Source organism: Schistocerca gregaria, chromosome 3, assembly GCF_023897955.1.
Source record: "Schistocerca gregaria isolate iqSchGreg1 chromosome 3, iqSchGreg1.2, whole genome shotgun sequence".
Classification (NCBI taxonomy): Eukaryota; Metazoa; Arthropoda; class Insecta; order Orthoptera; family Acrididae; genus Schistocerca; species Schistocerca gregaria.
In genome coordinates this window covers 109,415,586-109,435,322 of record NC_064922.1, presented here as the reverse complement: position 1 = coordinate 109,435,322, position 19,737 = coordinate 109,415,586, and the positions used below count along the sequence as shown (strand labels likewise).

The window sequence follows — 19,737 nt, the reverse complement described above, 5'->3', positions numbered from 1 at the left end:
AAAGATTCCATGTTTCTACGGTTCTGTACCAAAATTGGTAAAAATGGAACTTTTATAAAATCACTTTGTTATCTGTCTGTCTGTCTGTGTGCCCGACTACTCAAAAGCCTTCTTTGAGGAACGGGTAAACATATCAAGTTGATATTTTTGTAACACATTAAGATCTACGGTCCCTTGGCGATGTAAAATGTGAAGCTACCAAGTCAATTCAATCAGAAGATAAAGCCAATTACTTCAAATAATATCAAACTGGCAGACATACTCATCAAAATCTAAAGGGTGCTTACCGTTGACCTACAGTCATGAAACGTACCAAGAAACAAGCTTTCACTGTAAAAATAAATGAAAAAATTCGAAAATTTTGAATTTGTAATTGTATCACGTCAAAAAAATGTCTTTTGTTCTCTAACTGTCCGTCTGTCCATCCGTCCGTTGTAACCCATTTTCTCAGTAACAGATGAAAGTAACGAGTTGAAATTTATGTCACATACTCATGTCTATATTGGTTTGTTGGTAAAAATGTTAAGCTTATATGTCAGTACAATTAAAATAAATGGTCATTTATGTCACATATTTTGATACACCCATTAAAACCTATGGGGTACTTCCCCTTGATGTGGAATCATGAAATTTGACAAGAAGAAAGGTTTCACAGTGCAATAAAAGGGAAAAAATCATAAAATCGTTCATTTGTAATTACATCACACGAATAGGATATTTCTTTTATCATTTATTAAGCGACTCGAAATTACAACATTCTCCCCTGGGACCGATATCTTTCCAGCATCAGTGTCGATAACAGGCAAAAATCGTCGATATTTTCGATTCCCGGAATAGATGAACTGTTCATATAAGTAATTAAGTCTGTACGGAACCCTCAGCGAGGGAGTCCTACTAGCGCCTGGCCAATTTTTATGTGAAGAACTGTGGTCCGAAAACTACCCAGTGAAATATTGGGAAGCTCTATGTAGATAAAAGAACGATAGGTACGTAGCAGCAACAAAAGCATAAGTTTTCTAGGTTTACTATCGATTTTTTTCGAGCACATTGTCAAAGATCCATGCAAAATGTAAGTCAATAGTGTCAACCGGAACAGAAATAAATTCAAAAATACACTATTATAACAAACTGAACATTTTAGGAAATCTATGTGAAGAGAGATGATTTGAGTGTTTCTATTCCTCTGGCAGTACCGTGAAACCATGTAATAGGTACCGAACAGGTTGATGTGGAATTGTGGATCAAGGAACTGGGTCACGGACGAACGGACATCTTCTCATAATCTCACCAGAGAATTAGCACGGCAATAGTAGCAAAACTGGAAGGCGTTTCACAAGAAAAACGAATGTTAATGAAGAAGCGAACTGAAGAATACGTACAACTTTTCCGACGTCTCTCCAAGTATCTCCGTGTCTTCAACCTGAAACAGAAAGGCAGAGAATCAATAAATGTATGTGATTTATATGTTTTGAATATTACGGACGTGTTGTCCTTGCGAATATCTGTGAAACGATCGGGATAAAAATAAGTTAAAGGAATGAAATTAATATCTGAATTATTCACTGAGTTCCTCAATTACCACTCTTTCTAAGAAAAAAATTGCGTTTCACTATTTGCGCCAACTTATTAATAACTAAGACAGCAAATATTTCTGGTCAGATGTGCACACATGTCTTTTCTAGCACTGTTCGAGAATTTTTGAACTGAAATACAACGTACGGCGTGTTTGTGCTTTGATGTCATGTCAACTATAAATATACCCCTGCCTCTGCACAAAGCAATAATGTTAGTTGCTGCATCTCCATGAATTCGTCGCCTAACGAACATAACAAGTTATCATATTTTATTCAGTTATTATTACACAATGAATGCTGTAATGGTTCCACTTTGGGAATCGCTCGCCATCAATACACCACCACAAATTCTTGTTCGGTAATGTGAGATGCCTAGTTTGACTTGTGTAACGATAATGTATTTACTACTAGCCGTAACTGTTGTACTGTGCGTCTTTTCAGTATTACAGGACATCGATAAGATTTGCACTGTTCAGGATACTAGTTCTAAGATTTAGGCAACAACAGATTCATTGTGGTGACGTTGTTGCATGGCCAGCTCCATCTGCAGAGAGGGCTCCAAGGTAGGCCTCCTACTTGCGATCATTATTATGAAAAGTACACCCGACATTCGCACTGGTGATTAGCGTTATTGCAGACACTGGACTAGAAAGTTACAGCGTGTGTGGTTGTTCATAAAACGTTGCCGTACAGTTTGTTGCTATATAGGCGATCCACGTGCTATAAAGGTGCAGCCTTTCTCGGTACCACAACCGACACAAAAGAGTTTCATGTTTGCACCTGTTACTGTTCTTCAAACTAATCACCAGCGTTGTGTAGAACCTGATGCCAGCGATGTGGAAGGTGTGGTATGCCGTTAGCAGAGCCTGCTCTGTTGATGGTGCGAATGGAGCGGTCTACTGCCTGTCGGATCTCTGGAACAGTTCTGAAGCGAGTGCCACGAAGTGGTTCCTTCACCTTCGAAATCAAATCAAAGTCACAAGGACTTAACCCCGGGGAGTATGGTGGATGGTGCAGTACTTCCCAGTCCCATCTGCCGAACAGAGCAGCCACAGCTTGCACTGTATGAGCTCGCGAAATATCGTGAAAAATGATGTGTGGGTTGCGCAGGAAGTGTCTCCGCTTCTTTCGCAAAGCTGGTCGCAGGTGATGCTCCCACAACGAACGGTAATACTGTCCATTGACGGTCTGCAGTGGAGGAATGTAATGCCTTATGATAACACCATCACAGTCGTACACGAGAATCACCTTCAGTTTAGACCGCTTCATTCGCACCATCAACAGAAAAGGCTGTGCTTACGGAATACTACGCTTTCCACGTCGCTGGCAATGGGTTCTACACAACGCTGTGACTGCTTTGACGGGCAGTAACAGGTGCAAACATGTAACTATTTTGCGTCGGTCGTGAATAAATAGTTGCCACTATTTAAGTTCCAACCCTCGTACCATCTGTAAAATCTTCATCCATTTTCTGTTGCTGCTCTAGGTTAAAGAGCGGGATATTGTGAGGCTGGCAGCCCATCCATCGCCCACATGGAGACAAGGGGATGAAATAACAGTTAAGAAGGAAAAAAAAGACTATCAGCGCTGGCCACCACGACCCACGTGGGTCGTTCTTGCGTGCAACATGAAAAAGGATGATGCACCCTGTTCCAATATGTTTCATGTTCTTTCACAGACTCGCAAATATGTAAGTCACCGGCTGTGAAATTGTAGCGAGTGTGGCTTGGGTTTTGACAGTCATAGCTCATTTCCACACATGAGAGTTTTTAGACTTACAGAACTGTACTTACGAAGACTGGATTGAAAAAAATGACGTAATACACTGCAGATTGCAAAACTTCCTGGTAGATTAAAACTGTGTGTCGGACCGAGACTCGAACTCGGGACCTTTACCTTTCGCGGAGAAGTGCTCTACCATGTGAGCTACACAAGCACAACTCACGCCCCGTGCTCACAGCTTTACTTCAGCCAGTACCTCGTCTCCTGGTACTGGCAGAAGTAAAGCTGTGAGGACGGGGCGTGAGTTGTGCTTGGGTAGCTCAGATAGTAGAGCAGTTGCCCGCGAAAGGCAAAGGTCTCGGGTTCGAATCACTGTCTGGCATACAGTTTTAATTTGCCAAGAAATCTCATATCAGCAGCAAGAGGAAGTTATCCCATACGCGTGCTGTAGTCTCAGTAGGAGCACACGTCCCTTTGTGCGCCGGGCTGGCGCCTAACCAAGTCGGGCAGGTTGCGTCATCGACTCGCTAGGTGCTGAGCGGGCAGTGCGGCACTACGTTTTCGAATTTTTTCAAACTGTTGCATACTTGAGACCCCGATTCGCGATGTACGCTCCCCGGTTACAGAGGTGAGGGATCACACTTTATTAGTAATTATAGTACAAACGTATTATTAGCCTCGAGAATAAACTTGGAGTAAATGGAACAGCCCAAGCAGTTATAATAAATGTACCTATATTCTTCCGTGGCTGCACGGTTAATTTTAATCTGGATTTCGCTACTGGAAATTCTAGTAGTGGTTGGTTTACCCTAGCCTTCGTTCGTTGTGAAAACGCCTCCATTCCTAGACTTGAGTCTTTCGCCGATCGAGATGTCATCGCCTACAAGACGTGGCATTGCGGCATTGATCCGAAGACTAAAAGTAGACCTAGCTACAGGGTGTCCAGAAAAGGACTCCCTGATTTCAAAATTAAATATCTCGAAAACAAAGATCGATAGAGGAATGCAGTAAACGGTATGTTTATTGTGAAAGCTGTAAGAAGTTTATACAACAGTTTGAAGTAATAGATACAAAAGCTGCTAACAGATGGCGCTGTAATCGCCATACGTAATGCCTAGTAGAAATAGTGATCCGAAGCCCAGAGCGATCAGTTCCACTATTGAAACGTGAAAGGGGGTTAGCGTACCGAAGGAAGAGATTAAAACCATGTACTGCATTGAACAACGCGTTTTTCTGGTGCTAGAGTACCACAGGTTAGAAGAGAGTACTACGGCAACAAGGCGAAGTTTTCAAGCACGATTTAATGTTCCAAAAGGACCCGATGCGAAAACCATTCGTACGCTCTTCGCAAAATTTCAACGAACAGGCAGCGTGACTGATGATCTAGTGGGGCATGTTGGCCGCAAGCAAACCGCAGTTACGCCTGAAAATATCGAGACAGTTTCTGGAATTATTAAGCGAAATCCAATGTCATCCGTCCGTAGAACTGCATCTGAGACTGGTTTGAAGCGTTCCAGCATGCAGAAAATACTGAGAAAGAGCCTACACATGTGTCCATTCAAAATTCAAACGCACCAGGCCATACCCGTACGAGCTCTTCAACAGAAGGCTGCCTTTGCTAATCAGATGCTCACAATGATTGATAGTGAAGGATTTGATGTTGGCTGCATCTGGTTTACAGATGAAGCACACTTCCACCTGAACGGATACGTGAATAAGCATAACTGGCGATTTTGGGGTTCCGAAAAGCCATATTGGTGTGAAGCGGAACCCCTGTATTCTCGTAAAGTTACTGTGTGGGCTACAGTGTGCAGCAGAGGCTTATTGGCCCTTATTGCATTCGAGAAACGGTCACTGGTGCACGTTACATTGCAATTTAGGAACAATTTGTCGCCACACAGTAAGTGTTAGAGGATCGACCAGGTACTGAATGGTTTATGCCAGATGGAGCCCGACCACATCGGACCGAACAAGTGTTTCGCTTTCTTGAGGAATACTTCGGGAATCAAGTCATTGCTTTGAAATATCCCAAATTTACTGGTGCAGGCATGGATTGGCCTTCATATTCCTAGGATTTAACACCATGTGACATTTTTTGTGGGCCACAGTGAAACACATGGTCTACCCGAAGCATCCCACCACGCTGGACGAGCTTGAATCGGCGATCTCTGTGGCATGTGAATCCATTTCGGTTGAGAAACTACGAAATATGATGGCGAATTTCATTCTTCGTTTGCACCACCTCTGTAGTGACAATGGTGAACATTTTGAAAACACTGTGATGTGATTGTTTGCAAAGATTGTTTTCATACGATTATTTCACTTATGTATGCTGATATGAGTTGTACAGCGTACAGCGCCCTCTGTTAGCAGCTTTTGTAACTATTATTTCAAACTGCTGTATAAACGTCTTACAGCTTTCACAATAAACATACTGTTTACTGCATTCCTCTATCGATCTTTGTTTTCGAGATATTTAATTTTGAAATCAGGGAGTCCGTTTCTGGACATCCTGTATGTTTATAGTAACATCCCATTTACACTGTATACACGCTCCTGTAGAAAAGTTAGTAATGAAAAAATTCTGGTGCAGAGTGAAAATTAATTCTAGAGTTGATGTATGCTGCTAATGTTGTGAAAGTATATGCGTGTTAACATAAATAGGTAGCTCATGAAATTCACTACGTTCCTCGTACATTATATCAAACTTTCCATATTTCGAAACAGAGGTTATCAACACTCAGTCGAAAGTAGTCGATATCAGTGAACGGGCGAGCATTTGATGTCTGATTGCTGACAGCGGTGAACTGAGAGAGAAGCAGGTGCGCTTACCAGCAGGCAGGGCTTGGAGCGGGCGAGCCCCGGCGGCAGCTCCTCGAGGCGGACGTCGGCCAGCAGCTGGGCGGCGGCGTCGCTGGCGGCGAACTGGTCGCAGAGGCGGCGAGCCGCATCGTCCCGGCCGGGGCCGCCCGACACGGCGCAGACCAAGAAGTCTGCAGGGTTGTAGCGAGGCGGGCACTCCAGCCCCTGGCTGCCAGGCAACACGTACAACAAGCGGCGCGGTGTCAGCGGCAGGTGTCGGGGTGAGCGGTCGCCGAGCAGGAAATCAACTAAAAGCGCTCCGCATTGGAAAGGCAACTGCACCTGGTGAGGTTATGCTAAAGATCTCTCTCCTCTCCCAGAAGCACACTACTGGCCATTAAAACAGCTACACCAAGAAGAAATGAAGGTGATAAACGGGTATTGATTAGACAAATAAATTATACTACAACTCATATATGATTACATTTGCACCCAATTTGGGTGAATATATCCGGAGAAACCGGTACCCAGAACGACCACCTCTGGCCGTAACAACGGTCTTCATACGCCTGGGCATTGGGTCAAGCAGAGCTTGGATGGCATGTACAGGTACAGCTGCACATGCAGCTTCAACACGATACAACAGTTCATCGAGAGTAGTGTCTGGCGTATTGTGACGAGCCACCACAAACCAGACGTTTTCAATTGGTGAGATATCTGCAGAATGTGCTGGCCAGGCAGCATTAGAACATTTTCTGTATCCAGAAAGGCCCGTCCAGGACGTGCAAAATGCTGTCGTGCATTATCCTGCTGAAATGTAGAGTTTCGCAGGAATCGAATCAAGGGTAGAGCCACGGTTCGTAACACATCTGAAATGCAACGTCCACTGATCAAAGTGCCGTCTATGCGAACAAGAGGTGACCGAGATGTGTAACGAATGGCACCCCATACCATCACGCCGGGTGATACGCCAGTATGGCGATAACGAATACACGCTTCCAATGTGCGTTCATCGCGATGTCGCCAAACACGGATGCAACCATCATAATGCTGTAAACATAACCTGGATTCATCAGAAAGAGTGACGCTTTGCCATTCGTGCACCCAGGTTCGTCGTTGAGTACATCATCATCAGGTGCTCCTGTCTGTGACGCAGCGTCAACCGTAACCGCAGCCATGGTCTCCAAGCTGATACTCCGTGCTGCTGCAAACGTCGTCCAACTGTTCGTGCAGATCGTTGTTGTCTTGCAAACGTCCCCATCTGTTGACTCAGGGATCGAGACGTGGCTGCACGATCCGTTACAGCCGTGCGGATAAGATGCCTGTCATCTCGACTGCTACAGATACGAGGCCGTTGGCATCCAGCACTGCGTTCCGTATTACCCTCCCGAACCCACCGATTCCGTATTCTGATAACAGTCATTGGATCTCGATCAACGCGAGCAGCAATGTCGCGATATGACAAACCGCAATCGCGATAGGCTACAATCCGACCTTTATCAAAGTCGGAAACGTGATGGTACGCATTTCTCCTCCTTACACGAAGCATCAATACAACGTTTCACCAGGCAACACGGGTCAACTGCTGTTTGTGTATGAGAAATGGATTGGAAACTTTCCTCATGTCAGCACGGTGTAGGTGTCGCCACCGGCGCTAACGTTGTGTGAATGCTCTGAAAAGCTAATCATTTGCATATCACAGCATCTTCTTCCTGTCGGTTAAATTTCGCGTCTGTCGCACGTCATTTTAGTGGTGTAGCAATTTTAATGGACAGTAGTGTAGTTTATCGCAGCTCACAGGAGGAACGAAGAGTAGTGAAGGATTGGAAAGAAGTGCAGGCCATCTCCAGTTTCACGATACTCCAACGGACAATCGCGCACAAGTCTAGGTCTACCAGCGGAAAGATACTCCTATCGGAGTACAAAATTGTGAATATGTTCATGCTTTTTGAAAGGCTCTCCTAAAAAGTGGGGTAAGAGCTGCATCATTCTATCTTACTCGACTCCTATGAAGCTATTCCCAAAAATTTTGGGATGCGAATATCCTCGGGCATTTTTAACATGCAACTCAGGTTGAGAGGGAACAGTCTGTTCCATCTGTTTACAATCAATTTGGCTCTGAGCACTATGGGACTCAACTGCTGTGGTCATCAGTCCCCTAGAACTTAGAACTACTTAAACCTAAGACATCACACAAATCCTCACACCGGATTTTACGTGGGTAGGGTATGCATGTCTGTGTGTATTGAACTGGGGACCTAGAAACGACGGCGAGGCTTCGTCGCCGCCGCAGCCCTCAGTGTTCACAACCCCACAACAGGCGACAGCAGTCCACCCACCCCACTTCCGCCGCACACCGAACCCAAGGTTATTGTGCGGTTCGGCTCCCAGTGGATCCCGCCGGAAATGTCTCATTCCAGATGAGTGTAACCCCAATGTTTGCGTGGTAGAGTAATTATGGCGTACGCGTACATGACACAGTTTTTGCGCAGCAATCGCCCACATAGTGTGACTGAGGCGGAATAAGGGGAACCAGCCCACATTCGCAGAGGCAGATGGGAAACCGCCTTAAAAACCATTCACAGGCTTGCCCGCACACCGGACCTCGACATTAATCCACCGGGCAGATTCGTGCCGGAGACTGGCACGCCTTCCCGATCAGAAAGAAATGTGTTGGACCTCACGGCTAGCCAAGCGGGCTGCCTAGAGTAAGTAGGAAATGGCTCTGAGCACTATGGGACTTAACATCTGAGGTCATCAGAACTACTTAAACCTAACTAACCTAAGGACATCACACACACCCATGCCCGAGGCAGAATTCGAACCTGAGACCGTAGCAGCAGCGCTGTTCTGGACTGGAGCGCCTAGAACCGCTTGGCCACAGTGGTCGGCTTGGTAAGTAGAGTGTCCTGTAAATATTGAATCCTGGCAACTGATCAAGATATGAAGAAATTTTTCCAAGTAGTTAGAGCCTAGCCTTGGGAAACGCAACCTGTTAGGTCGAGTGACAGAATATTCAAGCCCCTAAGAATCTAAATAAATAGTATTAAATATCATTCACTTTTGTTAAAAGTCAATATACAGCCATTTGTTATTAAAAGGAAGGTTGTATTAGTATCTGAGATACTTTCAGATTTAGAGACAATTACCTAAAAGACCAAAAACACTTATAAGATTAAAGTGAGTTAGGATTCATAGGAGTCTGTCTTTTAGTATCATTTGGAATTATTACTGAAGTTCAATAAATGGCAGAACAATTTATTTAGATTTTTTGTAATTAAAAACGTTCAGTAACATAGAATTCAGCAAGGATTAATATTTATTTAATAACTATTTGTTTTGTTGTGTGAATAAATGAGAGTGAGTGAGAGTTATATGTGGGACATACGTAAAGATTCAGTATTATCTGTTGTTAAACATTACGTAACTATGTTACGGGAAAGTGTGAAGCAAGCAGTTCCAGTGAAAGCTGTAATGGTTCAAATGGCTCTGAGCACTATGGGACTTATCTTCTGAGGTCATCAGTCCCCTAGAACTTAGAACTACTTAAACCTAACTAACCTAAGGACATCACACACATCCATGCCCGTAGCAGGATTCGAACCTGTGACCGTAGTGGTCGCGCGGTTCCAGACTGAAGCGCCTAGAAACGCTCGGCCACATCGGCCGGCAAAGCTGCAATTTCCATAACTTGTTGATGACGTATGTCCAAGGGTTCTTGCTTTTGTAAGAAAGCAGCCAGAATAGCCATTTGTAGACTAACGATTTTCTAAAGTGATTTTCTATATTAGTTTTTTTGGTTTGGTTTTGTTAAAAATGTTATTAAGATTTGCATGATGCATTTGTGTATATTTATTGGCGTAGGACATTTTTGGCCCGAGACAGAACTCAATGGATTGTTTCGATTGGCTGGTTATTTTGAACAACCAATGAGAGTTAAGCATTTCCAGCGCACTGGAAGTAGTTATAGGCCCTGGAAGGAACGCCAAGAAGTCAGTCGTTGGCTAGCTATCGGTCGTACAGGTCATGTTGGACGTTTCCGTCTACGTTATGAGTAAAATGAGGAAGTTACTGGCATCTCGCGTTCGAATGGTATTTCCGTGAAAACAGTTGCATTTATGGACACACTGTGGAAATTTGAGCTTTGTGAAGTGTTTAGTTGGAAAGATAAGCGCTTGTGAACTTTTGGCCTTTGTAGAATTCCGCGTGGCATGTTTCATTTTCATCTATGGAATAGTTGGCGAGCAGTTTCTTTATTAGAAATCCACTGAAAAAGACCGAATGTGAAACTCATATATTGTAGCAGAGCGTCGACTGTAGATCACGTAATAATTCGGGTCTGACTTGAGTACATTTCTGGCTGTCTTGCGTATATAATGGGTTATATGAACTGTGAGCTGAGGACATTGATACTAGTCGTTTGAATAAATACGGAATGATGACTAATTCTATACTTTTGACCCGAAAGAAATAAAGAACTTGTTGCGGAATTTTGACATTTTTTCCTAAAAGAATGAAGCAATTGCCCTCCACCCGAAAATCGTTATAAGATGTTACAGGATCGTTTGCTACCAGAGTTTACTCGGACTTTTCAGAAGTATGTATTGACGGTATTTTTCTTCAACGCTGCTTTTAACACCGTCTGAGGTAGGGGGAACTTTCTTCGGTGCACATTACGACGAGACACAGTGAGCAATAACGCAAAGATACGCGACTTTTAACCCCCCAACCCCCCCCCCCCCCCCCCGCACGCCTCAACATCTAATGCAAAAAGAACACGATACAACACAGTTCATCAAGAGTAGTGACTGGCGTATTGTGACGAGCCAGTTACTCGGCCACCATTGACCAGACGTTTTCAGTTGGTGAGAGATCTGGAAAATGTGCTGGCCAGGGCAGCAGTCGAACATTTTATGTATCCAGAAAGGCCCGTACAGGACCTGCACCATGTGGTCGTGCATCATCATGCTGAAATGTAAGTTTTCGCAGGGATCGAATGAAGGGTAGAGCCATGGGTCGTAACACATCTGAAATGTAACGTCTACTGTTCAAAGTGCCGTCAATGCGAACAAGAGGTGACCCGAGACGTGTAACCAATGGCATCCCATACCATCACGCCAGATGATACGGCAGAATGGTAATGAAGAATAAGCGCATCCAATATGTGTTCTCCGCGATGTCGCCAAACACGGAGGCGACCATCATGATGCTGTAAACAGAACCTGGATTCATCCTAAGGAATGACGTTTTGCCATTCGTGCACCCAGGTTCGGTTTTGAGTACACCATCTCAGCGTCAAGGATAACCGCCCAAGGTCTCTGAGCTGATAGTCCATGCTTCTGCAAACGTCGTCGAACTCTTAGTGCAGATGGATGTCTTGTGAACGTCCCCATCTGTTGACTCTGGGATCGAGACGTGGCTGCACGATACGCTACTGCCATGCGGATAAGATGCCTGTAATCTCAACTGATAGTGACACGAGGCTGTTGGGATCCAGCACGGCGTTCCGTATTACCCGCCAGAACCCACCGATTCCATATTCTGCTAAGAGCATTGGATCTCGACCAACGCGAGCAGCAATGTCGCGATACGATAAACCGCAATTTCAATAGGCTACAATCGGACCTTTATCAAAGTCGGAAACGTGATGGTACGCATTTCTCGTTCTAACATGAGGCGTTACAACAACGTTTCACCAGGCAACGCCGGTCAACTGCTGTTTGTGTATGAGAAATCGGTTGGAAACGTTCGTCATGTTAGCACGTTGTTGGTGTCTTCCTGTTGGCTAAATTTTGCGTCTATAGCACATCACCTTCGTGGTGTAGCAATTTTAATGGGCAGTAGTGTATTCATACTTTGAGCCTTTACATTAGGAAAGTGACAGTAAAACGTTCGTTCTACTGGCTACACAAACGGTCCCTACCCCAAAAGCTTTCCAGAACACTTGACCATATCTTTCTGTCACCAATAGAACCCGGGGAATAAGCACCGGACAATCCCGCCTTTATGCATGGCTGTTTACAACATAATAGGTACACATGCTGTCGTATGCATACCGATTTAGTAAATAAATTATGAACCCTGTCTTCTTGTACTCATACTACTGAACCTTACGTAGTTGTATCTGATTTAATTTTCTACGTGGATTAGGGATTAACCTAAGTGAAAGAGTTCGCACTCTTTACCTGAAGCGTATCGCTCTCTGAAGGCCATTTCACACGACAGTCCGGCTCACAGACACTAGACCACTAACTTATTTGTATGGCTAACGACTTAGTGTCCCTAATTAACCAGAAAAAATGAAGTGGGCGAACATGTTTAATGTGGTATGTCCCAAGAAGCCAGTGGTTTGGTCCTGTAGAAAGAGATTTCCATCTCTGCCAAACTAGAGAGCAACAAGTGGAAACATGCACATAGGCACTGTTTAGTTTGTGGTCGAGTGTGGTCTGCTGTGGAGTGTCTATTGAGGCATGCAAAGCAAGGGTGACTAAAGCAATGTATCTCGCAGCAATACGTATACTGTAAGAAGTGGAAAAATCACCAAAAGATTAGAAATTGGTTACGGAAATGTACTGGCCACAAAGATGTTCTTGAGGCCAACCACCTATGTGATCCTTAGAACAGTTGAAGTTTAAAAGCCAAAAGAAACCCATGCTATTGTTTATTCATTCATTTACTGCTTGCTGAAAACCTACGCTCTTGTCTAGAGTTTGTAGAATACAATCTCTTAACACATGGAATATCCTCTACATAATGGTTTGTTTGTAATTATATTTCTAAAAATGCTCTAACAAAGATGGAAGTTTATAACCTAACAAGAAGTATATGTATAAACTGCATTTAATTATGACTAAATTGAAAGGAAAGTAAGTAATTACAAAAACGAAACCAGAAATGAAAATCATAATTTGTTTTTAAAGCATTCACCAACGTGCAAGCCACTCCATATGTCATAGTCAAAAGTCCTCTTATTATTATGCACATGCATTATTCACTCCAAGATACGGGGGGGCTCTACAAAAGAAATACAATATTTGCATTTCTCCACATAATTTCCATTCCTCTCAACCGCATTACGCCATCTTGGAAGCAGCGCCTGTATACCCACACGGTAAATTTTTGAACCAACCTGTTGAAGCCACTGTTTGGCAGCGTGCACGAGCGAGTCATCGTCTTCAAACCTTGTTCCACGAAGAGAGTCTTTCAGTTTCCCAAAGAGATGATAGTAACATGGAGCCAGGTGAGGACTGTAAGGCTGGTGTTTCAGTGTTGTCCATCTTTGTGAGCCACTGTCAACATCCTGGGAACCCACCTGGCACAAACCTTATTTAACGCCAACACTTTCGGTGTTCTGCAAACACTTCCTTCCCTTATCCCAACGTAGCGTGACAATTCGTTCACTGTGATGCGTCTGTCAGCAGTCACCAATTCGTTAACTCTCTGCACATTGTCTGGAGTGTGTGCAGTACGAGGCCTGCCGCTGCGAGGACAATCCTCAATATTGCCGTGCCCGCTTTCATCACGTAACCTGCTTGCCGACCGTTTAACTGTAGTGCGATCGACAGCGGCATCTCCATTCCCACTTTTTCAACCTCTTGTGGATGTTCCCCACTGTCTGCTTTTGACACCACAGGAATTCTATGACAGCACGTTGCTTCTGACGAACGTCAAGTGTAGCAGCCATCTTGAAGACAATCTGTGACGGTGCCACTCACGGGAACAGGTTGAACTAAGTTTGAAAACAAGCGGAAAGGATGTATCTACATACTGTAAAACTTTCACAAATGCAAAATGAAAACTGTATTTTTACAAAAATAGTGTGCATTTCTTTTGGAGTGACCCTCGTATTTCTCATTCTGGGAGGACCTTATTGGTGACATTACCATATATTTACATGCCGCAATGTTACCTCATCATTCGATTAAAAGAAGTGTTGGTTGGATTCCAGCGATCCGTTACTCGTTTACTGGAAGTTATTCCGACAAAACCAATATAAGAACCAGTTTTATGTACTCATAGTACTAGATGTAGTTTGATGACAATGACACTCTTTAAACGACGAAATCAACTGTGCAAGGTCATATTTTACATCACACGCGCCTCCACGTAAGAGTATAACAAATTTAACTAGCGTTCATCCTTTCTAGGAATCATGTTGTGCAACCACAGTAAACAGATATTAGACAGCTGAGTAGTAACTCAGTGTTACCGAAATTCATCAGACGGACGCCTTTGAGACGTGTCGGTGAGTGATTTGGGTAATGGCAGGAATCCAACTGTCTACCGTCCAATAATGTAAACTGGGTGCCCAAAAGTCACGCCAAGGGTTGTTCCATTTAAAGATGTGCTGTGTATGACTCCCTAAGGTTGCAACTACATGTGGTACACGCCACAAGTGTTGACGTAATAGCTGGGCAGTTCGATACACACAAGTGTGTAACTAGCATGGCAGCACGTCACAGATTAACCGAATTTGAACATATGTTGATTGTCGGTGCAAGACACGTAGGTTATAGTACGCTAGAGATTATACGAATATTAACATTTCCGAGGTCACCACTGACTGGTGTTGATCTTCATTACCACAGGCTTTCCACCCACGTTAATTGGCATACAGTGCGACCACAGGTGTTTGATCAACGGACGTCGCATCGCCTCCGTGGAGCCAAAAGGCACGATCGACGATCTACATTGAGTCAGATAGCCTTCGATTTGCACGTGGGGCGTCAGGAACCCATTCTTACGAGGACTACAAGGATTGAATGGGACCGTGTAGGAACAGCAGCCGACGATCGACATCATATCCAATACCTCCGGCAATCTCATAGTCTACATAGCTGCTCCACTAAATAATTTTTCTGAGAACGTCGAGTAACCAATCACTCACCATTGGTTTAAATTATTGACCTACGGTGAACCAGGCCTAGTCTTGAGTTTACTTGCCATGAAAAGCATGCTGCTGTGATACCTGGCTCCTCGTTCACTTGGCGCTGCGCTGTGTGTTGCGGGCTTTGTCACGATTATACAGCATCTCTTCATTCATAATTGGCTGACCAAGTCATACAGCATAACAGGTGTTTACATTTAGGTGTTAAAGTATTAATATACCAAAGTGAATGAAAAGTCCAATAGTCCGCAGTTGCTGTTTTTATTGAAGGCTATTTCAACTCTTAATTAGTATCTTCTGATGTAAAGAAATTTTTACACAGTAACATTTCGACAATGGAGAAATGAAGTTATCTGACATATTTTAAAATACTGAGTGAATACTTAAAAAAGGTAAGAAATATTACGCATCTACACTAATGACCATTAAAATTGCTACATCACGAAGATGACTTTCTACAGACGCAAAATTTAACCGACAGGAAGAAGATGCTGAGATATGCAAATGATTAGCTTTTCAGAGCATTCACACAACGTTGGCGCCGGTGGCGACACCTACAACGTGCTGACATGAGGAAAGTTTCCAAACCGATTTCTCATACACAAACAGCAGTTAACCGGTGTTGCCTGGTGAAACGTTGTTGTGATGCCTCGTGTAAGGAGGAGAAATGCGTTCCATCACGTTTCCGACTTTGATAAAGGTCGAATTGTAGCCTATCGCGATTACGGTTTATCGTATCGCGACAATGCCGCTTGCGTTGCTCGAGATACAATGACTGTTAGCAGAATATCGAATCGTTGGGTTCAGGAGGGTAATACGGAACGCCGTGCTGGATCCCAACGGCCTCGTATCAGTAGCAGTCGAGGTGACAGGCATCATATCCGCATGGCTGTAACGGATCGTGCAGCCACGTCTCGATCCCTGAGTCAACAGATGGGGTCATTTGTAAGACAACAACCATCTGCACGAGTAGTTCGACGACGTTTGCAGCAGCATGGACTATCAGCTCGGGGAAAGTGGCTATGGTTACCCTTGACGCTGCATCACAGACAGAAGCGCCTGATGATGATGTAATCAACGACGAACCTGGGTGCACGAATGGCAAAACGTCACTTTTTCGAATGAATCTCGGTTTTGTTTACACTATCATGATGGTCGCATCCGAGTTCGGAGACATCCCGGTGAACGCACATTGGATGCGTGTATTCGTCATCGCCATACTGGCGTATCACCCGGCGTGATGGTATGGGGTGCCATTGGTTACACATCTCGGTCACCTCATGTTCGCATTGACGGCACTTTTAATAATGGACCTTACATTTCAGATGTGTTACGACCCGTGGTTCTACCCTTCATTCGATCCCTGCGAAACCCTACATTTCAGCAGGATAATGCACTACCGCATATTGCAGGTCTTGTACGGGCCTTTCTGGATACAGAAAATGTTCGACTGTTGCCCTGGCCAGCTGATTCTCCAGAACTCTCACCAATTTACAACGTCTGGTCAATGGTGGCCGAGCAACTGCCTCGTCACAATACGCCAGTCACTACTCTTGATGAATTGTGGTATCGAGTTGAAGCTGTATGGGCAGCTGTACCTGTACACGCTATCCAAGCTCTGTTTGACTCAATGCCGAGGCGTATCAAGGCCATTATTACGGCCAGAGGTGGTTGTTCTGGGTACTGATTTCTGAGGATCTGTGCACCCAGATTGCGTGAAAATGTAATCACATGTTAGTCGTAGTATAATATATTTGCCCAATGAATACCCGTTATCAACTGCTTTTCTTCTTGGTGTGGCAATTTTAATAGCCAGTGGTGTAATTAGGAAGCTAGGTGTGCATTACACACGCCCCACAAAGAACGGGCTTATTCGCATATAAAAAATATTATTTTTAATTTCATATCAAGGGATGGTTACTTGCAATGCTACTTGTACGGTATGGGAAATTATTCCAGAATGCAGCAGGGTAACAGTTGGTGTGGCTAGGCACAGTTATCAGCCTTTTCCAGTTGTTAAAACCATCATCAGTCATCAATGTCTAGCGTGAAAGAGCGATGGAATGTAATTGGGAATTATAAACCTGTCTTTGACTAAAAAACGGTGAAGCAGTAACTGAAATGAAAAAGGTGTACTGTCAGTCTCATGTAACCAGTAAACAACTGCCAGAAACGGCATTACCCTGTGTTTAAATCTACAAACGTTTTCACTTATCGTAATGAAATGCGTTGCTTTGGGCATTTGTGTCGAGCAACGGACGGTGCCCTCGTGAATATTGGACAGGAAAATGTTGGTTTCCGGAGTGATTGAAGGATAAAAGTAAGATTAATGGTGAAAACTAATGAACTTAAATGGGTACAAATACACTGGAAAAAATGTTTCTAACATCTTTTTTTTGGGGGGGGGGGGGGGCACCAAAAATCGAAACGAAAGCGAAAATTCTGAATTGCAAAGTTACCGGAAGCCAACGCGTTTGCGTGTCTTTGTTATCGTAAGGATAATAACCGTTACAGCTGACAACACAAGGTCGCCGGAGCGTATGCGGTGACTGCCGTCCGAATACCGAGACGATTAAGTAAATCGAACTGATGCGGTCAACACGGAAGATAAGAGAAGCTCTCTGCTAGGGGCCTGTTGAGGAACTACGGTGTCCACGCGAAATATTAGGATCGGCTGTCCGTATTACGAGGGTGAGTCAAATGGAAACCTTAAATTTCTAATAACAAATATAAATTTCGGGCCATTATCCTGTAAGTTGGTAAGCGTGCTACAAACAGCGTGCAGAATGACCTGTAGGTGGCAGCATAGTGCAGATGCACACACAGCGTCGCAGTGTCAGTATAAAGATGGCCGCCTCACTTGCGTCTTGCACCAGGAAAGAACAGCATTCTGTTATTTGGTTTTTGCGTGCTGAAGGTGTGAAACCTACTGAAATTCAACGACGAATGAAGGTTCAGTACGGTGATTCATGTTTGTCACAGCAGCAAGTCTACGAATGGAGTAGGAAGTTCGCAGATGGTGTGACTTCAGTGGAAGATGCTCCTCGTCCAGGTCAGGCACAACGAGTTATGACTAAACAGAACACTGCAGCAGTTGAAGCCATAGTGAAGGAAAACCGCCGAGTGACACTGAATGACACTGCAGCACGTTTACAGATTAGTCATGGGTCAGCACACCACATAGGGCATGATGTGCTCTTAAAAATGGCCCTGAGCACTATGAGACTTAACTTCTAAGATCATTAGTCCCCTAGAACTTAGAACTACTTAAAACCTAACTAAGCTAAGGACATCACACAGATCCATGCCCGAGGCAGGAGTCGAAGCTGCGACCGTAGCGGTCGCGCGGTTCCTGACTGTAGCGCCTAGAACCGCTCGGCCACACCGGCCGCCAGGATGTGCTCCAGTTTCACAAAGCGTCTGCAAGATGGGTTCCACCGCAGCTGACTCCTGAAATGAGAGAACGACGTGTTGATGCTTATGAAGAACGTCTTCGGCGCTTTGAACGATAAGCTCATGGCTTCGTTGAAAGAATCGTTACTGGGGAGGAAACCAAGGCCGACTTCACCAACCGAGAGAGCGAGCAAGTAATGGCGATTACTCATCATCAAAATCAAAGCAGTTTATTCTGGAACCGCAAGACCGCTACGGTCGCAGATTCGAATCCTGCCTCGGGCATGGATGTGTGTTATGTCCTTAGGTTAGTTAGGTTTAAGTAGTTCTAAGTTCTAGGGGACTAATGACCTCAGAAAATGAGTCCGATAGTGTTCCGAGCCATTTGAACCATTTGACCCAAAGCAGTTTCGAACAGAAACATCAGCAGGGAAGGTTATGCTGACTCTCTTTTGGGACGAAAAAGGCGTCATTTTGGAGCATTACGTGCCTAGAGGGACCACTGACACCAGTGCATCATACACAGATCTCCTAAAAAAACATCTGCGTCCTGCAATCAAATTAAAGCGTCGTGGATTGCTGTCAGCAGGTGTCCTTTTGCAACATGACAATTCAAGGCCTTTTGATCCCAAGTGATTTCCATATGTTTGGATCACTCAAAGAAGCAATGGGAGGAACGAAGTTCCGTTCTGATGAAGAGGTACGCCACGCGGTGCATGAATGATTGCGCGGTCTACCAAAAGAAATTTTTTCTAAAGGAATTTATGCACTTTGTAAGCGCAGGAGGACTTGCATTGAGCGTGGGGGAGATTATGTTGTAAAGTGATACAGCTTTGCACCACTTCTGCACAATAACTAATATTTTAAAAATATTTAAAGTTTTCATTTGACTTGTCGTGAGTGATACAAGTATAACAATGTTACTAAGGTGGTTTCGTTATCCCGATGACGTTCTCTTACTACGTAAAGGTCCCAATGTACTTTGCGATTCCCTAGTAGACCACTTGAATTCGCAGCAATCCGGTATTCAACTTACAATCGAATGCAGTGATAATGGCAAATACCTTACCTGACCTATTAATGACATTAATAAACATTACCTTTTTTAAGATTTACTTGGAAGCGTCAACCACAGACACCATATTGCAGAGTTCTTCAATTCCTGTGAAATATAAAAACGCTGTCTCCCGTTTGTTCCGCCACCGCCTCCACCAAGTTCCCCTGATCCCGCATCCTGTCAACCATGAGCATCATGTTATAAGTAGTATTACACTTGCTAATGGTTAGGTTAAAAATTTTGTTCACAATATTAATGCAGAATTATTGAGGAAGAAACTTCTTCCACTAACCAATCCTCGC

The 19,737-nt window shown here is 44.1% G+C and overlaps 1 protein-coding gene across 2 annotated transcripts in view; it reads right to left on the bottom strand.

The window, feature by feature from the left end:
- Positions 1–19,737, bottom strand: part of LOC126354403 (protein scarlet-like) — a 188,627-nt gene that overhangs the window by 79,624 nt on the left and 89,266 nt on the right. For both annotated transcript variants that reach the window (XR_007565320.1, XM_050004014.1), the window contains exons 7-8: positions 6,129–6,327; positions 1,380–1,420 (exon numbers count right to left, since the gene is read on the bottom strand). Coding sequence is in view for 1 of the 2 variants with exons in the window: in XM_050004014.1 (XP_049859971.1) it covers positions 1,380–1,420; positions 6,129–6,327 (240 nt within the window). In the remaining variant the exon portion in view is untranslated. The remainder of the gene's footprint in view (positions 1–1,379; positions 1,421–6,128; positions 6,328–19,737) is intronic.